Raw genomic sequence first — 20,438 nt, 5'->3', positions numbered from 1 at the left:
TTCATTTCTTATGCACAAAACAATAAAAATATAGTTCAAATTTTGTAACTTTCAACTCTAATAATGTTACACGACAGTTCATTTATAGTTACTTAGCAACAGCAAAAAAGTTATGCTGCCAATATTATAAATAAATCCAACTTCATACAAATTTTACCATATTTTACCATAATGCCCTCAATTGTACATTTTTTAGACATTAAATTACAATAATGCCTTTACTTCCCGTTGATATAACCAGCGACATCAAGTCAAAAGTTAAAAAATAAAAAATACCAAAAATGTTTATAATTTGACACTTGGCAAAATGAATGGGACTCATATGAAGGACTAAGTCTTGTGTGGGACTAAAAAATTTGCCTACTTTTATATTATATTATTTTTTCAATAAAAAGATTTTATTGTTGTATTGTTATAACAAGTAATATAATCTAAAATTATTAGTTAAAAATGAGATGTGCCTACTAAATTTAAAATTTCAACTTTTACAGCTAAACAAGGGTGCTGAGGAAATCAGCAGCAGCACAAACTGCAGCCAACCAAACCAACTAGGCAAAAAATCATAAAAACAACAAGTTAGAGGATTTTTGAGGGCATTAGTCGCAAGTAAATGCAGCAGCTCATTACAATTTCTCCTGATATAACCAACAGTACAGAGTTGCCTTCTGCAAGAACAACACCAGTCCCTGAAACACTCCTTCGCCTTCTGCAGATCCTCAACTATGGTCTTGCAATTGGACCTCCACAGACATGAATAACTCGGCACTTACAGTCCCTAGCCACCAGCACCCTCAATATCTAGGTTCACTACAGCATCACAATTAATATAGATTGAACCATTGCCCTTTTCTGCTCTCTTCTCCCACAAACCCCAGGTCACCACAATCAACTCCAAAAGAACTCACAACTCTATCTGTCTAAGGAATTCCACCTCCTAATTCTCTTCTCCTACCAAGCCCAGGTCACCATTAGTGTCAGGAAGTAAGTAATAAAAACGCAGAAGCTTCCACACTCTCTTGGCCACATTGCTCACATCTCAGCTCTTCCTTCCACCGACCATCTTCATCAATTAGCTTGCAAACCTTTTCTTCTTAAGGGAAGTCTGGTATCCAGTGTTTTGCTAGCAAGACTTGATTAAAGTCCTCCGGACTTGATTATACCTTTTCTTCACTTAATTCCAAATCTTCTCCTTAATAACAGCAAACACCTCTTTTATTCTTCCTCCCAACAAAACTAGGTATGATTCTCAACCAATCGAACCCCCACCCCCAAACGATCCGCCATGCCCGGACAGATAAGCATGTTTATTCAAAATGCTAATCATAGTATAATAAGAAACTTTTTTGATTTTCAGTATTCTGATACCCACAAAAATGAAGGCTTTTACTTTATTGAAATGCTAGTAGTTAGCTTTTTCAAGTGGATACTTCTTTTAAGCAAAATTCGTTTGATCCAGAAGATAGATTATATTGTACGAAGCATTAACCAAATTTACACCCAAAAAAAAAAGATGGCTCTTCTTCTATCTTCATTCCAAGTTTCCATCAAAAGACGAATCATAATAATAAATTTGACGTAATTGAACATTGAACTTGTCTTGAATTAACAAAATCATCCCCTCTTTTTAATAGTTAAGTTATTGAATAACACCCTATAAATTAACCATTACTTACAAATTGTTTAATATGAGCATATACATGACGTTTAAAATATGTATGATAATTTAAATTACTTTGCATGTATGTAAATATATTTAGTGAGAAACCAAGCCATAAACCCAAAAAAATATGACTATATTATATGAATATTTCATACATCAAGTAATTGTCTAAATTGCTGGATCACATGTAAAAATAATAAAGAACCAAAAAAAAGTAGAATATATTTGTAATGTAATGGGTTATATTCAAATCAATGTTTTACTCCAACAAAACATAAGGCTACCTCAGCTTGTGCTTGAAGCTCTTCCAGCACCTTCACAATGTTTGCTCTACACATGGTCGTTTCAGGGCCCTCTGCTAGCACTTTCCTCACTCTTCATCCATGCACGTCCACATTTAAACAAAGTCAGACGCACATATACACACACATATAGCAACAACAACAACAGCAGCAGCAAATTCAATCAACTTAGAAAAATATCAACATCTATTTTTTCTGAGAATCGATTCTATCTCGGTCATCCTAGTGTCAATGATTCTAAAGTGTTAGATTGTGCTGCCAGTCACTGTTTCTTTGATTTACAAAGAAGTTTGAGTAAAAACAATGGATATTGGAATAATCCCCAAACCAAATAATCTTCAATGCCCTTCATTAATTGTGATTTTTTTTAACAATTCCAAAATTACTGTCTAGAAAATATAATACTTCCATACAGGAAGCAGAAAAAAGGCGTTGGTAGAGTCTCCTGCACAGAAAATTAGAAACAGAACCCAGAAAGAATGCAAATGGCCAGAAAAATGAATGACTGTCTGTATTGAATAGCTAGGATGTTCGAGAGCCTAGTTCTCTCCCTTTGATTACACACTCAATCAATCAATAACTAACTTTTCCCTTGGTGCCCGATACACATATACCTTCCCTAGCCAAGTACCCTGTACCCTCCCATACACTAGCATCTCTCATATAACAAACTATGCCAGCTCAGTACCCTCACTGTTACTGCCCTTGCCTCTACGCGCGTACACAAAGGTCAACGGTGGCCTATCAATACCGCCCCCTCGAAGTCGCACCTTGTCCTCAAGGTGAAAGCTGGGAAACTGGTCTTGGATTACTCGAAAATCCTCCCAAGTGGCCTCAAATGCAGGAATGTTTGCCCACTTAATGAGCGCCTGGGGTGGTGCTTTGTGGGTGCCTGGCCGAAAATCCAGCACCTCCTCAGGTTCCAGAATCCATTCTAAATCAGCGGTCAGACCTGGTGGAAGCTTGGTGGCTTGTTGATTAGGTCCCAAAGCAGCTTTCAGCAGCGAAACATGGAAGACTGGGTGAATTGATGCATCTGGTGGAAGCTGTAAACGATAAGCGGCACTCCCGATCTTTTCTGTAACAGGAAAAGGGCCAAAAAATCTTGGGGCCAGCTTCTCATTAAGTCGTTTGGCAACAGTTCTTTGCCTATAGGGCCGCAATTTAATGTAAACGAGGTCTCCTACCTCAAACTGGACATCCCTTCTCTTTCTATCCGCCTGTGCCTTCATTTTTTGCTGAGCCCGCAATAAATTCTATTTCAACAACCCCAGAATTTCGTCTCTCAATTGCAGATTTTGATCCACCGCTGATACCCGCGTGCTGGCTGGTTCATATCGGACTAGAGGTGGCGGGTCGCGACCATAAACAGCCTTGAAAGGGGTCATTCCAGCAGCTGAATGATAGGCTGTGTTATACCAATATTCTGACCACGGCAACCACTTCGACCACTGGCTCGGTTTAGAGCTTACAAAACATCTGAGGTATGTTTCAAGACATCTATTCACCACTTCTGTTTGGCCATCTGTTTGTGGATGATATGCTGTGCTCCTCTTCAACAATGTCCCTTGTAGGCGGAAAAGTTCCTTCCAAAAAATGCTGATGAAGATTTTGTCCCTGTCAGACACAATTGAACGAGGAATTCCATGAAGTTTGACAATGTCTCTGACAAAAATAGCAGCCACCGTTACTGCCGTGAAAGGGTGCCGAAGTGCTATGAAATGCCCATATTTGCTTAGGCGATCCACCACTACCAATATTGAATCAAAACCATTCGACATGGGTAGTCCCTCAATAAAATCCAGCGATATATCTTCCCATATTTGGTCTGGAATAGGCAGTGGTTGAAGTAACCCAGCAGGGGATTGGGCCACATATTTATTTTTTTGACAAATACTGCATTCAGCCACAAATTTTTGAACCGCAGACCGCATCCCAGCCCAGTAAAAATCAGCTGCCAGCCGCTGGAACGTTTTAAAAACACCAGAATGTCCCCCTATATTGCCGCTGTGATACTCTTGCAGTAAAAGAGGAATAAATGGTGATGACACGGGCAGTACCACGCGTCCTTTAAACTTCAAACAGTCCCCAACCAACGAGTAACCACCGCAATCCTTCCCTTGCTTCAAATCCTGCATTATCTTGCAAAGAGTTGGGTCTGAAACTACGTGTGCCTTTAAATCAGGTATGGACACAATGCTGGGTATCGAAATGGCAGCGAAAGTTATCTCACTGTGCTGCCTAGATAATGCATCAGCCGCACGATTTTCTGACCCTGGCCTGTACTGTATTTCGAAATCATAACCCAGCAATTTAGTTAACCACTTTTGATGTTCAGTTGCCACTAATCTTTGCTCCAGCAAATACCTTAGGCTTTTTTTATCTGTTCTGACAATAAACTTCCTTCCCAACAAGTACGGTCTCCATTTTTGTATTGCTAGCACGATTGCCATTAATTCTCGCTCATAAACAGATTTTGTACTAGCCCGAACTGAGAGTCCCTGGCTGAAAAAAGCTATGGGTCGCTGGTTTTGCATCAAAACCGCACCCAATCCTGTCCCAGACGCATCTGTCTCTACAATGAATGGGGTTGTAAAATCTGGAAGTGCTAACACAGGGGCACACATAGCTGCTTCGAGGGTCTTGAATGCTTCCTCAGCTTCCATATTCCATCCAAAAACGTCCTTTTTCAGCTGGTCAGTTAACGGTTTTGCAATCTGCCCATACCCACGTATAAACTTTCTATAATAGCCCGTCAGTCCCAAAAATCCTCTTAACGCCTTCAATGATGTAGGAACCTGCCAGCTTTGCATTGCCTCAATTTTCTTAGGGTCCGCTGCCACGCCCTCAGCTGATATGATGTGCCCTAAATATTCCACACTTGGTTGAGCAAATAAACACTTTTTCTTGTTTGCATATAAACAATGCACCCTTAGTTGTTCCAACACTATCTCAAGGTGACCCAAATGTTCCTCAAGTGACCTGCTATACACAAGTATATCATCAAAAAATACTAATACAAATTTTCGCAAGAAAGTACGAAACACCTCATTCATTAGGCCTTGAAATGTGGCTGGGGCGTTGCTAAGGCCGAAAGGCATAACTAGGAACTCATAGTGTCCCTCATGAGTGCGAAAAGCAGTCTTCTCCACATCCTTTGCTGCCACCCTTATTTGATGATATCCCGACTTCAAGTCTAGCTTGGAAAAGACTGTGGCTCCATGTAACTCATCTAAGAGCTCGTGTATCACAGGAATAGGGAACTTAACAGCCACCGTTTCCCTATTCAAAGCACGGTAATCGACGCAGAACCTCCAGCTGCCGTCTTTTTTCTTCACAAGTAGCGCGGGTATAGAAAACGGACTGGTGCTTGGTTGAATAATTCCTGCTTGCATCATTTCCACAACCAGCCGCTCTATTTCATCTTTTTGCGCTTGAGCGTACCTATAAGGCCTCACCGAAATAGGCCCCACCCCTTCCTTCAACAAAATCGAATGTTCCCTTGCTCGTGGAGGTGGAAGTCCGGATGGCATAGAAAAAACCAGCTCAAAACGACTGAGTAATTGGGCCACTGGCAATGGCGTTGGTGGCTGTTCGTCGATTACCTCCGCTGCCAAATTACCCAGCTGAACCCAAAACCCAATGCCATCGTGCTCTACTGTCTGAATCATCGCTTTCAAAGAGATGGGAGATTTACACAAACTCAGATCCCCTTGCAATGTTACCCAAACTCCAGCAATTTCAAAGCGCATCACCATCGTTTTCCAATTCACCTCCATATTACCCAAGGTTTCTAACCATTTTATGCCCAATATGACATCAGCCCCACCTAAATCCAGCGGTAAAAAATCAACGACAACGCGCACAGCGCCCAAATCCAAAGCTACTTGAGAACATATTCCCTCCGTTCGAACTTTGCCACCGGTACCCAGTAAAATGCCATAACAGGTGGTGGGTGTAATCGGAATACCAGCTGCCGTTACCACGTCCGTCGATAAGAAGTTGTGGGTAGCCCCACTGTCGATAAGGACCGTCACTGCCTGCTGCCCAATGTGTCCCGCCAATTTCATGGTATGGGCTGATGTTATTCCCACCAATGAATTTAATGAAAGGGTGGCTAATGTTTCCTCAGAAACTAAGATTTCTTCAGAATCAGGTGTTGGGGGAGGAGAGTCGGATGGTGAACTGGCTTCCTCTTCATCCATAATCAACATCACTTGAAGAAGCTTCTGGTCGCATTCGTGCCCGCGGTGATATTTTTTGTCGCATCTGAAACATATTCCCCGTGCCTTTTTTTCTTGGTATTCAGCTTCTGTCAACCGGCAGACTGGTGGGTTTCTTGCAGTTTTTACAGAAGCTTGAGTCGCACCAAACGAAGATGATGAAGGTTGTTGAACGGTAGTGGGTGCTGGTTTCGGGAATGCGTAGTGCATGGGTGGCCGAGAGGGAACAATCGGACTTAGATTGGGCCTGGGTGTTGAAGCTCTCGGTGTTTGGCCCGTTGTGAACAGTTGGTGGCCCTCCTCCACTCTCTGGGCCGTGTCCATGATCTGGGCCAGCCCAACTGGTTGCAAAATATGCAGAGCCCCCTTAATTTCTTCCTTCAGACCTTTGACGAAGCTGCCTTCGAGGATATGCTCCGGCACGTCGGGAACTCGTGAGGCCAAAGCTTCCCAACGGAGGCGATAATCACGAACTGTGGACGTCTGGGTAACTGACATGAACTCCTCCGACACCATTCCAACGGGAACTGCGCAGAACCGAAGCAATAATTGATGCTTCAAACTTGCCCATGAACGAATGGGTCTTCGCTGGTTTTCCCACTGAAACCAGGTTAGGGCATCACCTTCCAGCCCAACAATGGCAGCTTCTAGCATCTGAGGTTCCGCTAACCTCGTTAACAAAAAATATCTCTCCGCTCTGCAGATCCAGCCTTGTGGATTATCCCCCGAAAAAAGTGGAAGCTCCATTCGTGGAGGTCTGTAGTCGGTTCAGAAAATCTAGGTCGGAAGCAATGTGTCCGGAACGGCCGTGGACGGTGGAGCTCCCAGGTGTGCGATCGGTGAAACAGTCGACGGAGGTGAGCTCGGATGCTTGGTCGATGTAACGTCGCCCTCTACTGCTTGTCGACCACGATCGATGCTTGCTGCGGTCGAATGCAAAGTCATCTTCTCCGACTGAGGTAACCACTGTGCCAATTTCAGAAGTATGAAATCCATTTTCTTCTCGATCTCCGATAATCGCTGAACCTCTGATTTCAGCAAGTCAATCTCCTTCGGAAGTTGCTGGAATTCAGATCGGACCTCCTCCAAACTCCGGGTAAATTCCGATTGAACGGCCTCCAAGCGATCCTCCACCAGCTCAAGTTGTGAATCCTTCTTCGGTCCCATGGTCTCGGTGGCTCTGATACCACTTTTGGTAGTGTCTCCTGCACAGAAAATTAGAAACAGAACCCAGAAAGAATGCAAATGGCCAGAAAAATGAATGACTGTCTGTATTGAATAGCTAGGATGTTCGAGAGCCTAGTTCTCTCCCTTTGATTACACACTCAATCAGTCAATAACTAACTTTTCCCTTGGTGCCCGATACACAAATACCTTCCCTAGCCAAGTACCCTGTACCCTCCCATACACTAGCATCTCTCATATAACAAACTATGCCAGCTCAGTACCCTCACTGTTACTGCCCTTGCCTCTACGCGCGTACACAAAGGTCAACGGTGGCCTATCAGGCGTAAAATCGCATTATGATTTACAAAGCTATGGCAAATTATCAGAATGATATCCAATTGTTGGCATCAAGTATTCTCTTAGATGGGCAGGCTTTCTTACAGCAATATATTAGCTAAAGTAATAAATGATTATAAAGCATAAATTTATAGTACGTTTCTATGGGGAATTTTTTTTTTTTTTTTTTTTTTGCATTAATTGGAAAACATACTAGATGTAGTAAAGTGTACCTGTGGACAGTTGCTGTGTCACCATGACCGGTGCAAACTATAAACATGGCATTAGTGGGTAAGGCATTATGAAGATAACGGATTCTAGAATCCATACGAGCAAGAATTTCCTTCAGTTCAGGTGTAACTTTAGATTTACTGCCCTTTTTATTCCCGGGTTTATCACAACATGTAAGCAAAGACATCATCTCTGCAAGTTTCGCATTCAATTTCCCTGGATCTCCTGCTTCTTTCTTCAAATAGGAATTCAATTCTGAGAATTGAGTCCAAACAAAATGCACTCTTTCATTCTTTACCTTGAATAAAATAAAAATATATATAATTACATGTCAGCTGTGCCTGTGGCCCAATGTTAAGGAAAAGGAAAGAATATTCATGCAGCTAATTAAATTTTATACCTCCTTTCTGGCCTTTGAAAGAGCTTCATCATCAGAAGATACAGGAAATGCATGGGATGATTCTGAAGCATATCGTTTTACTATGGAAATATCATCAATGATAGACGAGACTTTTCCAGAATCACTTAAGACTGTGAGGAGCTTTCTCCTCATTAATGATGGCGGTGACCCAAAGTCAGGACCTAATTCATAAAAAAGTCAAACTAATGATTAAACCAAACCAAACTTAACTTCACCGTCACAACTTTGCTAACCTCTATTCCAGATAAAATCAGTACTTCAGTATATATATATATATATATATATAAATACATAAAATGAATCACTCACCATTATTAATTTTTAAAAGCGCAAGTTCCAATGCAGTCCTCGCATCTTCAGTGCTGTCATGACCATCCCCCGACTGCTGTATCTCCTTAGAAAGAAATCTCTTGGCAAGAACTCGTAAAGCAGTTTTATGAGATCTCCCACGAGGGTGCTTGTATAAAACTGCAGTGTCAATTACCAGATTGTGAGAGATCTTCAATGCTAACAAATCATTTTCCACTGAATGTCCAACTAAGACAGTCTCCTTGTAAACCAGCTTTAGAAAATCCTCCTGAGTATGGGAAGCAACTGTAAATAAATCCGAAGTAATAGCTTTAACACAGAATCAAATAAGATAAGCAATCTTAACAGCCATTAAAACTTGAGCATAAACTTATAGACAATACAGCGGGAGTAATGAACCTGAACATCTTTGAGACTTGTAGTCACGTCATTTAACATGTCACTTGTGATCCCACTATATCTGCATAACATAGTTATTTACATCAGACATGAGGGGGAGAATGAAATAGTTACCTGTCCCACTAACATGAAGAGTATGTAAGAGAGGGGTGGAAGCCAGATAGCAGGAATGGAATGGTAGAGAGCCCTAAATGTAGTTTCAAAGAGAAAAAATAAAATAACTCTAGAAATTGAACTACCACCGGGTATAATATAATAACCAAGGATATTAGAAGCCAAAATTTGGACAAGTTGTGCTATTTATACGATAACCAAAAAAAGTAGATATATCCATCTTCCAAACATTTTGGAAGTATTAATATTTATATGTGGACGTCCATGAGAACTAGAATCTTATATTTCCTCTTACACTGAGCAGCAACCATTCCTAACTACTTGGAAAGGACATTGGCAATAATTCGTATAAGAATATAGGAAGAGCTCCAACTACAACGTACCTGGTGTTGTAATCAATAATATTGTTTGATGGTTTAACCAATTTATCTAGCACAACCTGCGAGAATCAGAAGACTACCAGGTTAAACATTTTAGGAAATCTTTATAGTAAACCAATCTGGAAATTTACAATTCCAGTTTCATATATATCATTAAAGGAGGACTCCCCAAAGTTTCCCGTGTCAGAAATTTGAAAGAAAAAAAAACATGTTATAATAATGAAACACATTAACATTGACAATAGTTTTAGTATCAAATAAACTTCAGTTGTTTTTTGACAACATATACCGATGTATTTGCCTTTTAATAGCACATCAAAAGAAAGCTTTCTGACTAATAGTTGGGGAAAAAAGAATAAATTTAATCAAAAGATACCTGGCCTAGAACATCCACCAAGGTCACTCTTGTCAACTCAAAACCCTCGCTTGTTATGCACTACATAACCAAAAACACAACATTAAGATGACATGAAAGCAAAAATGATTAGAAAAGAAGTCACAATCAAAACTCCATCACTATCCCAAGAAGTCCTTAAGAGATGGATTGCAAATTGTGAAAACTCGTTAATAACAGGAGAAATAATAAATATAGAAGCTTTTTTTTTTTTTGCAAATTGTAACAAGAGGTGAAGAGAATTGTATTCACTTATATTTCAATGAGAAATAAACATATATTTATATACAAACTAGGGAAGTTATTTTAGGAAACTATGAGAGAATAGGAAACTAATTAGTCTTAATTTAGAGCTAATTTACAGTTAATATGAACAACTAATATATATAGCTAACACTCCCCCTCATGTTGTAGTATATATGTTAATCATGCCCGGCTTGTTACAAAAATAATCAACCCGCATCCTATTTAATGCTTTTGTAGAAATATCCCCTAGTTGTTCGTTGGTCTTCACATATCCTCTGGAGATCAAGCCTTGCTGAATTTTCTCACGAACAAAATGACAAAATCAATTTCGATGTGCCTAGTCCGCTCATGGAACACAAGACTAGATGCAATATGAAGAGCAGCTTGGTTATCACACCATAATTTTGCAGGTACTGAAGTCTTAAGTCCTACTTCAGTCAATAGCTGATAGATCCACATTACCTCACACACAAACTGTGCCATAGCCCTATATTTTGATTCTGCACTTGATCGTGACACAACATTTTGCTTTTTACTCTTCCAAGAAACTAAATTCCCTCCAACAAAAATACAATAACCTGAGGTGAATCTTCTATCCACTTTAGAACCTGCCCAATCTGCATCTGAGAAACACTCAATATGAGTGTGCCCATGATCTCATCTGAGAAACACTCAATATGAGTGTGCCTATGATCTGCGTACAGTGTACACGATACCTCGTCCTGATGCTCCTTTCAAGTAACACAAAATTTGCTCTAACGCTGCCCAATGATGAATTGTTGGAGATGACATGAACTGACTGACAACACTAACTGAGAATGCAATGTCTAGACAAGTCATGGTAAGATAATTCAACTCTCCAACCAACCTGCGATATCTTTCAGGATCTTCAAATGGTTCCTCATCTTTTGTAAGGTGTTCATTAGGACTCATTGGAGTACTACAAGGCTTTGCTCCCAATTTTCCTGTCTCAGTCAACAAATCAACTACATAGTTTCTTTGAGATAGAAAAATACCTTGTTTACTCCGAGTTACCTTGACTCCCAATAAATACTTGAGCACCCCAAAATTCTTCGTGTGAAACCGAGTATGAATGAAGGACTTAAGAGATGAGATTCCTCTAGTATCATTTCCAGTAATAACAATACCATCCACATATACAACCAATAAAATGATACCGGCAGTTGATCGTTTATAAAACACAGAATGATCGGACTTACTTTTCAGCATACCGAATTTCTCAACAGCCTGACTAAATTTACCAAACCAAGCACGAGGACTTTGCTTCAAACCATATAAAGATTTTCGAAAACAACAAACTCGCCCGGACTCCCCCTGAGCAACAAAACCAGGAGGTTACTCCATATACACCTCCTGAAGATCTCCATGAAGAAAAGCATTCTTGATATCTAGCTGATGTAGAGGCCAATGATGAGTAGTTGCCATTAAAATAAACAATCAAACAAATGTCAACTTAGCAACAGGAGAAACAGTATCACAATAGTCCACTCCATAGGTTTGAGCATAACCCTTAGCAACAAGACAGACCTTTAATCGAGCAATTGATCCATCTAGATTGACCTTAACAGTGAATACTCATTTGCACCCTATGGCCTGTTTTCCTGAAGGTAAATCGACCAAGTCTCAAGTACCATTGTCATCTAAAGCATTCATCTCTTCTATCATTGCATCATGCCAACCAGGATGCGGTATGGCTTCACGAACAGTATTAAGAATCGAAATAGAATCAAGGGAAGCAATAAAAGAACAAGAAGAAGATGACAAGCGATTATAAGAAACAAAAGAAGAAATAGGATAAGTGCACTGACGTTTACCTTTGCGTAGCGCAATAAGAAGATCATCGCTTGGGACCGGATCTGATAACGAAGAAGCAGGTGCAGGACATGAAACAAGAGGCAGACGCCTGGTGTACACTTTAATAGGAGGTGGAGGCATGTCAGGAGCTGTGGCTGAGACAAGGTGAGTGATAGGAGACTCATCGTGAGTAGTGTCTGAGATAGGTTCAGAAATAGGAGATTCCTCAAGAAGTGGGTCAGGGGTAGAAGAAGTGATAGAATATACCACAAAATCATCATCATCCTCCCCTGACGAGTAGGAATAGAGGAAGATGAAAAATGGAGAGTGTTTTTCATAAATGTAACATCAATGGAGACAAGATACTAGTTAAGATTTGGACAATAACACCTATTACCTTTCTGAAGACGAGAATAGCCAAGGAATACACACTTCAATGACTTAAGATCTAATTTGGTGACATTTGGACGAACATTTCGAGCAAAACAAGTACTACCAAATATCCTAGGATTAACAAGAAATAATGACTTGCTAGGAAAAAGAATTTTATACGGAATCTCACCATTAAGAATAGAAGATGGCATGCGATTGATAAGAAAACATAATGTAGAAACGGCATCGGCCCAAAAATGTTTAGGAACATGCATTTGAAATAAGAGGGCTCGTGCAATTTCAAGAAGATGTATGTTTTTACGTTCTGCTACACCATTTCGGGATGCAGTATCAACGCAAGAGGTTTCATGAAGCATGCCATTAGAGACCATATAAGAATGAAATAAAGCAGTTGTATATTCTTTGGCATTATCACTTCACAAAGTACGAATAGAAACATTAAATTGATTCTTAATCTCAACACAAAATGCACAAAATATAGAAAACTCATAACGATTTTTCATTAAATACAGCCAAGTTACACGAGAATAATCATCAACAAAAGTAACAAAATACTTAAATCCAGGTTTAGACAAAATAGGACAAGGACCCCAAATATCAGAATGAACTAATTCAAAAGGAACACTAGCACGTTTATTGACTCGTGGACTCGAACTAAGACGATGGTGTTTGGCAAATTGACACGACTCACAATCTAATGAAGACACATTACTATATTGCGGACAAAGTTTCTTGAGCAAAGGAAGAGACAGATGACCCAATCGACAATGAGCCTCAAAAGCGGAAGTGACACTCGAACAAGCAAAAGAAGTTGGTGGTGATATGTTAAGAACATAGAGGCCTCCAGATTCATGTCCTTTACCAATAATCTTCTTCGTCATAAGATCCTGAAATAAACAATGATCAGGAAAGAATGAGATGCATCAATTAAGATTACGAGTGAGTTGACTAACAGAGAGCAAATTGAAGGATAAACTAGGTAAATGTAAGACAGATGACAAAGTAAGCAGGGATGTAGGAATAATAGTGCCAGACCCACGAACACAAGATGGTGACCCATCAGCTAAGATAACATAATAGTAGAAGTTGAAGTGTGAGAATGAAAAGTAGAAAAGAGACGGGAATTACCTGTCATGTGATCTGTGGCACCAGAATCAATGACCCATTTGGAGGATGAAGTAAGAAGACACGTATTAGATTTACCTGAATCGGCAATAGCAGTGACAGAAGGAGATGATGACATGAGTGATTCCTGATATCATGAGAACTTGGCAAATTCATCAGTAGAAACAAGGACGGATTTATCAGTGGCATCAGTAGTATTTGAAACATTAACAGAGTGTTGTTGCTGATTTTTAAACTGTAGCTTTCTACACTCAAACTTGGTATGGCCTGGCTTTTTACAGTAGTTGCAAATAATGCATCCAGAATTCGGTGTTCGAGTTTCAACTCCTTGTGAACGGCCTTCTTTATGCCCAGTTGAAATAGAAGATTTTCTAGGCGCATAATTATTACGACTTACCAAAGCACTATTAAGAGGAACAAAGGAGTAATTTCCGAGCGAAGAATACGACTAAAGACATCTTGTAAAGAGGAAACATCAGAACCAAAAAGAACCTGTGCTTTCGCAAAATCAAATTTAGGTGAAAGCCTTGCTAGAAAGCTCATAATAGCCATCTGCTCTCACTGGCATTGTTGAACCTTCACATCAGGGCTAAATGGCAGCAACATATTAAGCTCCTCATACGTCTTCTTAAAAGACATAAAATAGTTCCTAAGGGACTGATCTTGTTTCTCCACACGGTAGAATGCTTTGCACACCTCATACATACAGGAGAGATTGCCTTATTCCAGAATACAAAAATTCTAAATAATCCATTAGTTCTTTAACAAACTCACAATGATTGATCAAACCAATTACCTCACTGTCAATAGATTCCGAATTTGAAGGAATAAGCGAGCATCCTCCCTGAGCCACGTCTGTCTTGAATCATCTTTTTCTTTAGGAGGATCATCAGTCAAGTGGTCATATTTGTCAATACTTCGTAGATAAAGTCGAACAGTCTTACACCACTCCAAATAATTCGAACCAATCAGTTTATGGTCCGTGATTTTAGACATCACAAGAACCACATCAGATGAAACCACAGATTTCGTCTCTAATTTATTCTCAGCCATAACTCCTTAAAGAAACACAACAGCAAACACGAAAAACCAATGTAGAATCACAACAAAGATCCTAGAACAAACCTTGACAGTCGCAACTACAGAAACTAGGTGTGCAAAAACGAAGCACTGATCAACCAGAAATGCAATGGAGACCAAACGAACAAAAAGGGTCGCCGGAGACGATGCCACGCGCTCTCACACGCCGGCATGTGGGAGGTGGTGCTGCGACTTGCGGTAGCGCGTGGGGCCCACGCGCAGGGGTTCTGGCAGCCAGACTTCTAGGGAATGGAGATCGGCGGCTAGGAAATCCTTTGGTGTGGGCGGTGAGAATAGTAGACCAACAGAACTAGGGTTTCTGAAATAAACCCTAAAGCAGACTAAACCCTAATTTATGGAAAACCCCAAAAGAAAAAACCCTAATTTTGTAGCAAAATTCGAATTTTACAGACTAATGCTCTGATACCATGTAACAAGAGGTGAAGAGAATTGTATTCACTTATATTTCAATGAGAAATAAACATATATTTATATACAAACTAGGGAAGCTATTCTAGGAAACTATGAGAGAATAGAAAACTAATCAGTCCTAATTTATAGCTAATTTACATTTAATATGAACAACTAATATATATAGCTAACACAAATGATGTTTATGCACTCACAAGACAGTTTTCAAAAGGTAAACACTTTTAGCTTTCAACTGAAGCTCCAATGCAATCACATCAATTTTTCTTAAACGAAATACAACTTTGCATCTAACTCTTGCATAGTGCAAAATAAGATCCAATAACTTTTTAAGCCATGACCAGTGAAACTTGTACATGTGAAACAAACTACTGATTGGTAAATCTTTCCTAAATATAATCTTAGAAAGAGTTTCTTAAAAAAAGGCTTGCATCTACTACTGGCATTATTGATTCAATAATCAATTTTTAGAATTCTTCTCCAAACAGATGTGATCAATATTGACAAATTTGAAACTTGGCAAATGGTTTCAATGTGTTCTACAATCACATTTGAGATTCTCAAACAAGATCTTACAGATAAGACCAATTGAGTACCTAACTGACACATGGATTGAAATAAAATGAATAATTTCCAAATTTCTGTCATTATAAGCTTCTCAATAGTAAATATTCCAAGTAATATGTGCAAATGAGATAAGATATCTTATTTCATTCACAAGTACCACATAAAAAAGATCACATATTTACCATCTCACAATCGAGTGCCAACAAATCGTATGGAGATGCTTCTGATGGAGCAGAGACAGTAGAAACAAAACCTGCATTCAAAATATAAAGAACTAACGTTTAAAAATAATCTTTCTACTATAATGGTTGTTTCTTATTAGAAATAAATGACATGCAATTTATTTTTCACCTGGCTGATTGAGACAATAGCCATTGTCTTCCATCTCCTTTTCTGTAAGAGTGTAATATGTAATGGGGAAAGGTATATCTTTCTTAAGTTCTACAAAGGATTGTTCATCTGTCTCAGAACCACATTTTTCTGCAGAACACAAATGTTACTACATTACATAAACTGGATATCTTGCTTTTATGATAGATAATGCACAAATAAGTTAAAAAAAAAATGTAATGAGAGAGAGTAAAGTTGAAGGAGAGGTGTGAGATAACTTGAAAACAGTCCAAGAAAAGAAGAGAAAGAAATGAAAGTACCAAGAGACACACAGTAATAGAGCTTTGCAAACAAAAGTGCATACAAGTCTTTTAAGAAGGAATTTATTAACATTCGAAAAAACAAAGCAATAAATGCATACCTACAGGCTACAGAATATTAAACATGAATTTCATGAACATGCTGAATAATGAGACACCTTTAGTTTGGTAGTTGATTTAGAAAACAAGTACAAACTTCTTGATAAAAAGTTTAATCTCATTTGCTAAAAATAGGTAAACTACCAACAGAAAAATGAAAAACAAAAAATTCTGATCACATGTATGAAAGAATGTATTAAAACAAAGATCATCAATATAATACAAAAAAAATGACACAAAAGGCTAGTAAATTCTTAAGGGGGTCAATGATGCAAATCAATTGGATACTAGCCTGAAAATCAGAAAGCAAAAAATACCTTCATAAAACCTTTGGACAAATTGGCCTTATACAGTATTCGTATTTAATTATCGAAATAAAAGCTGTCTTTTTTTATGCCTTTTTCTTTCCTTTCTTTCTTCTTTTTCTAATTTTTTTTATTTTTTAAGAAACAACGCATTTTAGAAATAGAAGTAAACATTGACAGAAAAAGGAAACAGTACAGATACATTGCTTCATTTGCATATCACAAAGTGCATAATTAGTTTCAATAGATCATCAACCTGGTTCACTTGCTGAGTTAGGCTCCCTTGAAACTGAAAGACTTTGGTCCCTCTTTCTTTTGACCTTGCATGTTAGGAGTGTATCAATCGTTTGCATTCCATCTGATATACAACTAGCAAAGAGGAACCAAAATTTTAAAAAATGAAGTTAAGGAAACACTAAACAACGTTTTCAGTAGGAAAATGCATAGATGTTCAACTGGCACAGAGGTAAGAAAAAGTAAAATACATAACAACACTTTCACAGGGCTAGTAAAGAATCGCATCACTACTAACCTAAGTGCCAAAACTGCCCTGGGCTTCCCACAGAATTCTTTAAGAGTGCGAAGCATCTTGGACTGTGATAAGTACAAAGCTGCATCTAGGCCTGGAATGTAGAGCAGAACCACTTTTGGGATGAGGGGTTTGTTCTGCAAATCATTAACAGTTGTGTAAGTAACTTTTATAAGTGTTAGAATATTTATACCATATATACATCGTAAAAACCCACTAATCCAATATCCATGTAGCCAGAAGCTCAAAGTCCTCATTTTTGTTTTCTTCTTATATATCAATGGATTTTACAGCTCCAAGTTAAAAAATAATACGACTCAATTTCCTATCCAAAAATGTCAAGTACTACACTCCTACTGGTGACATCTATTAAATTCAGCTTTTCATAAAGAGAAAATATTCAGAAATCAGAATAAACAAAATCACATAAGCACTCACGCCAATCACGTAAAGCAAAGGGGAAAATTTAGGGTTCCAAACATTTACCTTAATGAAAGCCCATGTTGGCATGAACCCTTCAGCAAGCACCCAGGTTACTAGTCCTTGAACATCCTGTACAATAGCACATGCCCGTCAAGATTACAAAGCAAAACTAAACAAAAATATGAGGGAGATCATGGTACCAACTTGCAAATTCAGAGTAGAGGTAGACTCTGGTGCTGTAAAAACAACATCTGCTTTAGCCTGAAAAGGAAACCAAATCAAGCCCATTGCACAATACTAATAGTCTGTTTAAGAAGGTTGTATAGTTTGCACAGAATAATCAGAATGTTCAAAAACTGTTTGATAAAAGTTCCAGTTCCGTTGAGTGCTTATAAATGTCAACTTCAAAATATGTTTCCCATTATAGCTGAACAAAAAGAACGAACAAACTTAGGGTCTCTAAATTCATATATAAATGTGTATGTATATATATATGTTAATAACATTGTACAAGCGCTTAAATTTGAAGTCAGCCGAGAGAACCCAGTTTCTCTAAATCAAATAACAGTTGTTAAGAAAAATAAAAACAATTTCGGAAAGGATAGAGAAAGTACCTCAGGTCCATAAATGTCGAAGAAATTGGAGGCTTTATCGTTGTCAGCGACGGTTGAGACATCGTTGGAGCAATCATCGTCGGCCTCGGCTGCATGTTTCGGTGAAGGCATTCTCTCTCTCTCTGACCAGATGAACCAGTAGAGTAATTTCGAGAGAGAAATACGGAAGAAGAAAGAGTAGTATGAGGTTTTGAACAAAAACCTTGAAGAAAGGGTTTTTCACTTGTTCTTGTAATAAAGGGGCAATGAAACTATAAGAAAATAGAAAGCACTTTATTCAAATAACCCTTTTCAAGACACTTATAATGCAAAATACATATATTTCTTCTTCTTCTATATAATAAATTTTACATAATACAAATTCTTAGTTTTAAAAAAAATTATTTTTTTAATGTGAACTTTACCAGAATATTTTTATATTTAATAGAATATTATTATATTTAATTGTAATTTGTTGAAACTTAAATTTAAATAAAATAAAATAAATAATTAAAAAAATTAAAATAGAATATTTTTTAGATATTTTATAATGATAATTATTTAAAAATAATAAATAATTAAACAAATTAAAATATAATATTTTACAATAATAATTATTTAAAAATAATAAAATTATACGTTCTATAACTTAAATAAAATTTAATTAAATTTAAACTCACTTATTATAATAATATCATATTAAACATATAATATAATTTACTGGAATTAACAACAAATTTTTTTTAAAAAAACTAGCAAGAAATTTAAATTTAAAATTCACGTATAATATTTAATATTACATTAAACATATAATATATAATCTATTGTTGTCACTTTCAAATTAAAAAACTAAAACAAACATAAAATTAAACAAAAATAAATAAATTGTTTAATTAAAATAGGATATTTATTTGAAATTTATATGACATTAATATAAATTTAATAAAAATAATTAATAAATTCTATAAATAAAATTAAGCAAACGTGCATATTGCATGTTGCTTGTATCTAGTATATATAAATATTTACACGTGATTGAATTCCTTCTATGGTTCCACATGAGAAACCAGTACGAATATAACCTACATGTCCAATTGAACTATGAGCTGGAGGTCTTTTGACTCTCGTTTGGGTAAGGATCTAGCCCAAACAAACCTACTTAAATAACCTACCTAAAAGCTTGACCCGATCTAAAGGAAGAAGAAAGGAGACCCTATAGAGAAGCATATAGGAGGGTAGTCTATAAAAAGGTCTTAAAGAGCCTGAACATTGCCTCGATAAAATCAAACTCAACTAATACGAAAGCTCATCTCACGAAACAAGAAAATCAAAGCAAAAGTGTCTCGCGGCTATCACCCCTCTCTCCTTTTTGTTACCCATCCCGGGAGCACCTGACCTCATCTATGCAGGTGAAATTTGATCACAAACTTTCGCTCCTCTCACATTCATTCGAGTGGCTTCGCTCCAACTTGAAGGTTTTTCTTAGATATCTCCTTCCAGTTCAACTGTACCCCCATACTTAACCCAACCTATTCCCTAAGTAAAGGAAGAAGTAAAGTTAAATTTGGCTATCGCTACGCTCAATAAGAACCTAGAACATTGTAAATCGGTTTGTGGTCCACTCTAAAGTCAGTTGTCATGCCTACATTCGTTTGAGTGGCTTCGCTCCTACTCCTATCCATCTTAGAAGTCAAAATCGGCATCGATACTCTTTGAATGAGAGGATAAACCCCGAACTCAAATAGGGAGCATTCTTACCCAACGACATTACAGGACATCGACATTGGCCAATAAGGAGATTAGGCGGCGATAGAGCTGCTCGAAAAGGGTCTTGGTTGGCTCAGTACATCCTCTTATGCCTCGCCCCGAAAAGGGTCTTGGTGCCGAAGAAGGCTCTAATTAAACCAATTTGCTGGAAGAACGGTTTGGTATAATCGCCAGGATTTCAATCAAGATGAAATTGTAGATGATATCATCACGACCTCTCTTTTCGTACCGCTAGGGATGCTTAACGCCACTTTGCCACTGGCGTTACTGTAACACCCTACTACCTTAGAGCCATTACTAAGTGAGTTTAAATTGTGCATTTAACTTGCTAATCAAGAATTCACTTCAAAAGTGTAACTAAACTATATTAAAATCACATAATTTGAAAATGTGGTCTTTCTTTAAAAATTGTAAAGTGTTTAACATTTGGGATCCCCAAAATACTGTTTATTAATATTTACAACTCCAAAAATATGATTAA

General features: G+C 37.9%; 1 protein-coding gene across 1 annotated transcript; it reads right to left on the bottom strand.

Moving 5' to 3' along the window:
• Nucleotides 1-1,772: 1,772 nt before the first annotated feature.
• Nucleotides 1,773-18,467, bottom strand: LOC133805431 (small RNA degrading nuclease 5). Its single transcript, XM_062243614.1, has 14 exons — nucleotides 18,212-18,467; nucleotides 17,802-17,858; nucleotides 17,661-17,726; nucleotides 17,178-17,311; nucleotides 16,902-17,014; nucleotides 15,943-16,071; nucleotides 15,774-15,844; nucleotides 9,919-9,978; nucleotides 9,546-9,601; nucleotides 9,049-9,109; nucleotides 8,650-8,917; nucleotides 8,320-8,501; nucleotides 7,922-8,217; nucleotides 1,773-2,035 (listed from the first exon to the last, which is right to left on the bottom strand). Exons 1-14 carry the CDS (start codon nucleotides 18,320-18,322, stop codon nucleotides 1,912-1,914), a joined length of 1,728 nt encoding a protein of 575 aa, XP_062099598.1. The 5' UTR covers nucleotides 18,323-18,467; the 3' UTR covers nucleotides 1,773-1,911.
• Nucleotides 18,468-20,438: the final 1,971 nt, after the last annotated feature.

The sequence above is a fragment of the Humulus lupulus genome, chromosome X (genome assembly GCF_963169125.1).
Source record: "Humulus lupulus chromosome X, drHumLupu1.1, whole genome shotgun sequence".
Lineage (NCBI taxonomy): Eukaryota > Viridiplantae > Streptophyta > Magnoliopsida > Rosales > Cannabaceae > Humulus > Humulus lupulus.
Note: the sequence above shows the minus strand (reverse complement) of the source record. Positions and strands in the feature narration are given on the sequence as shown.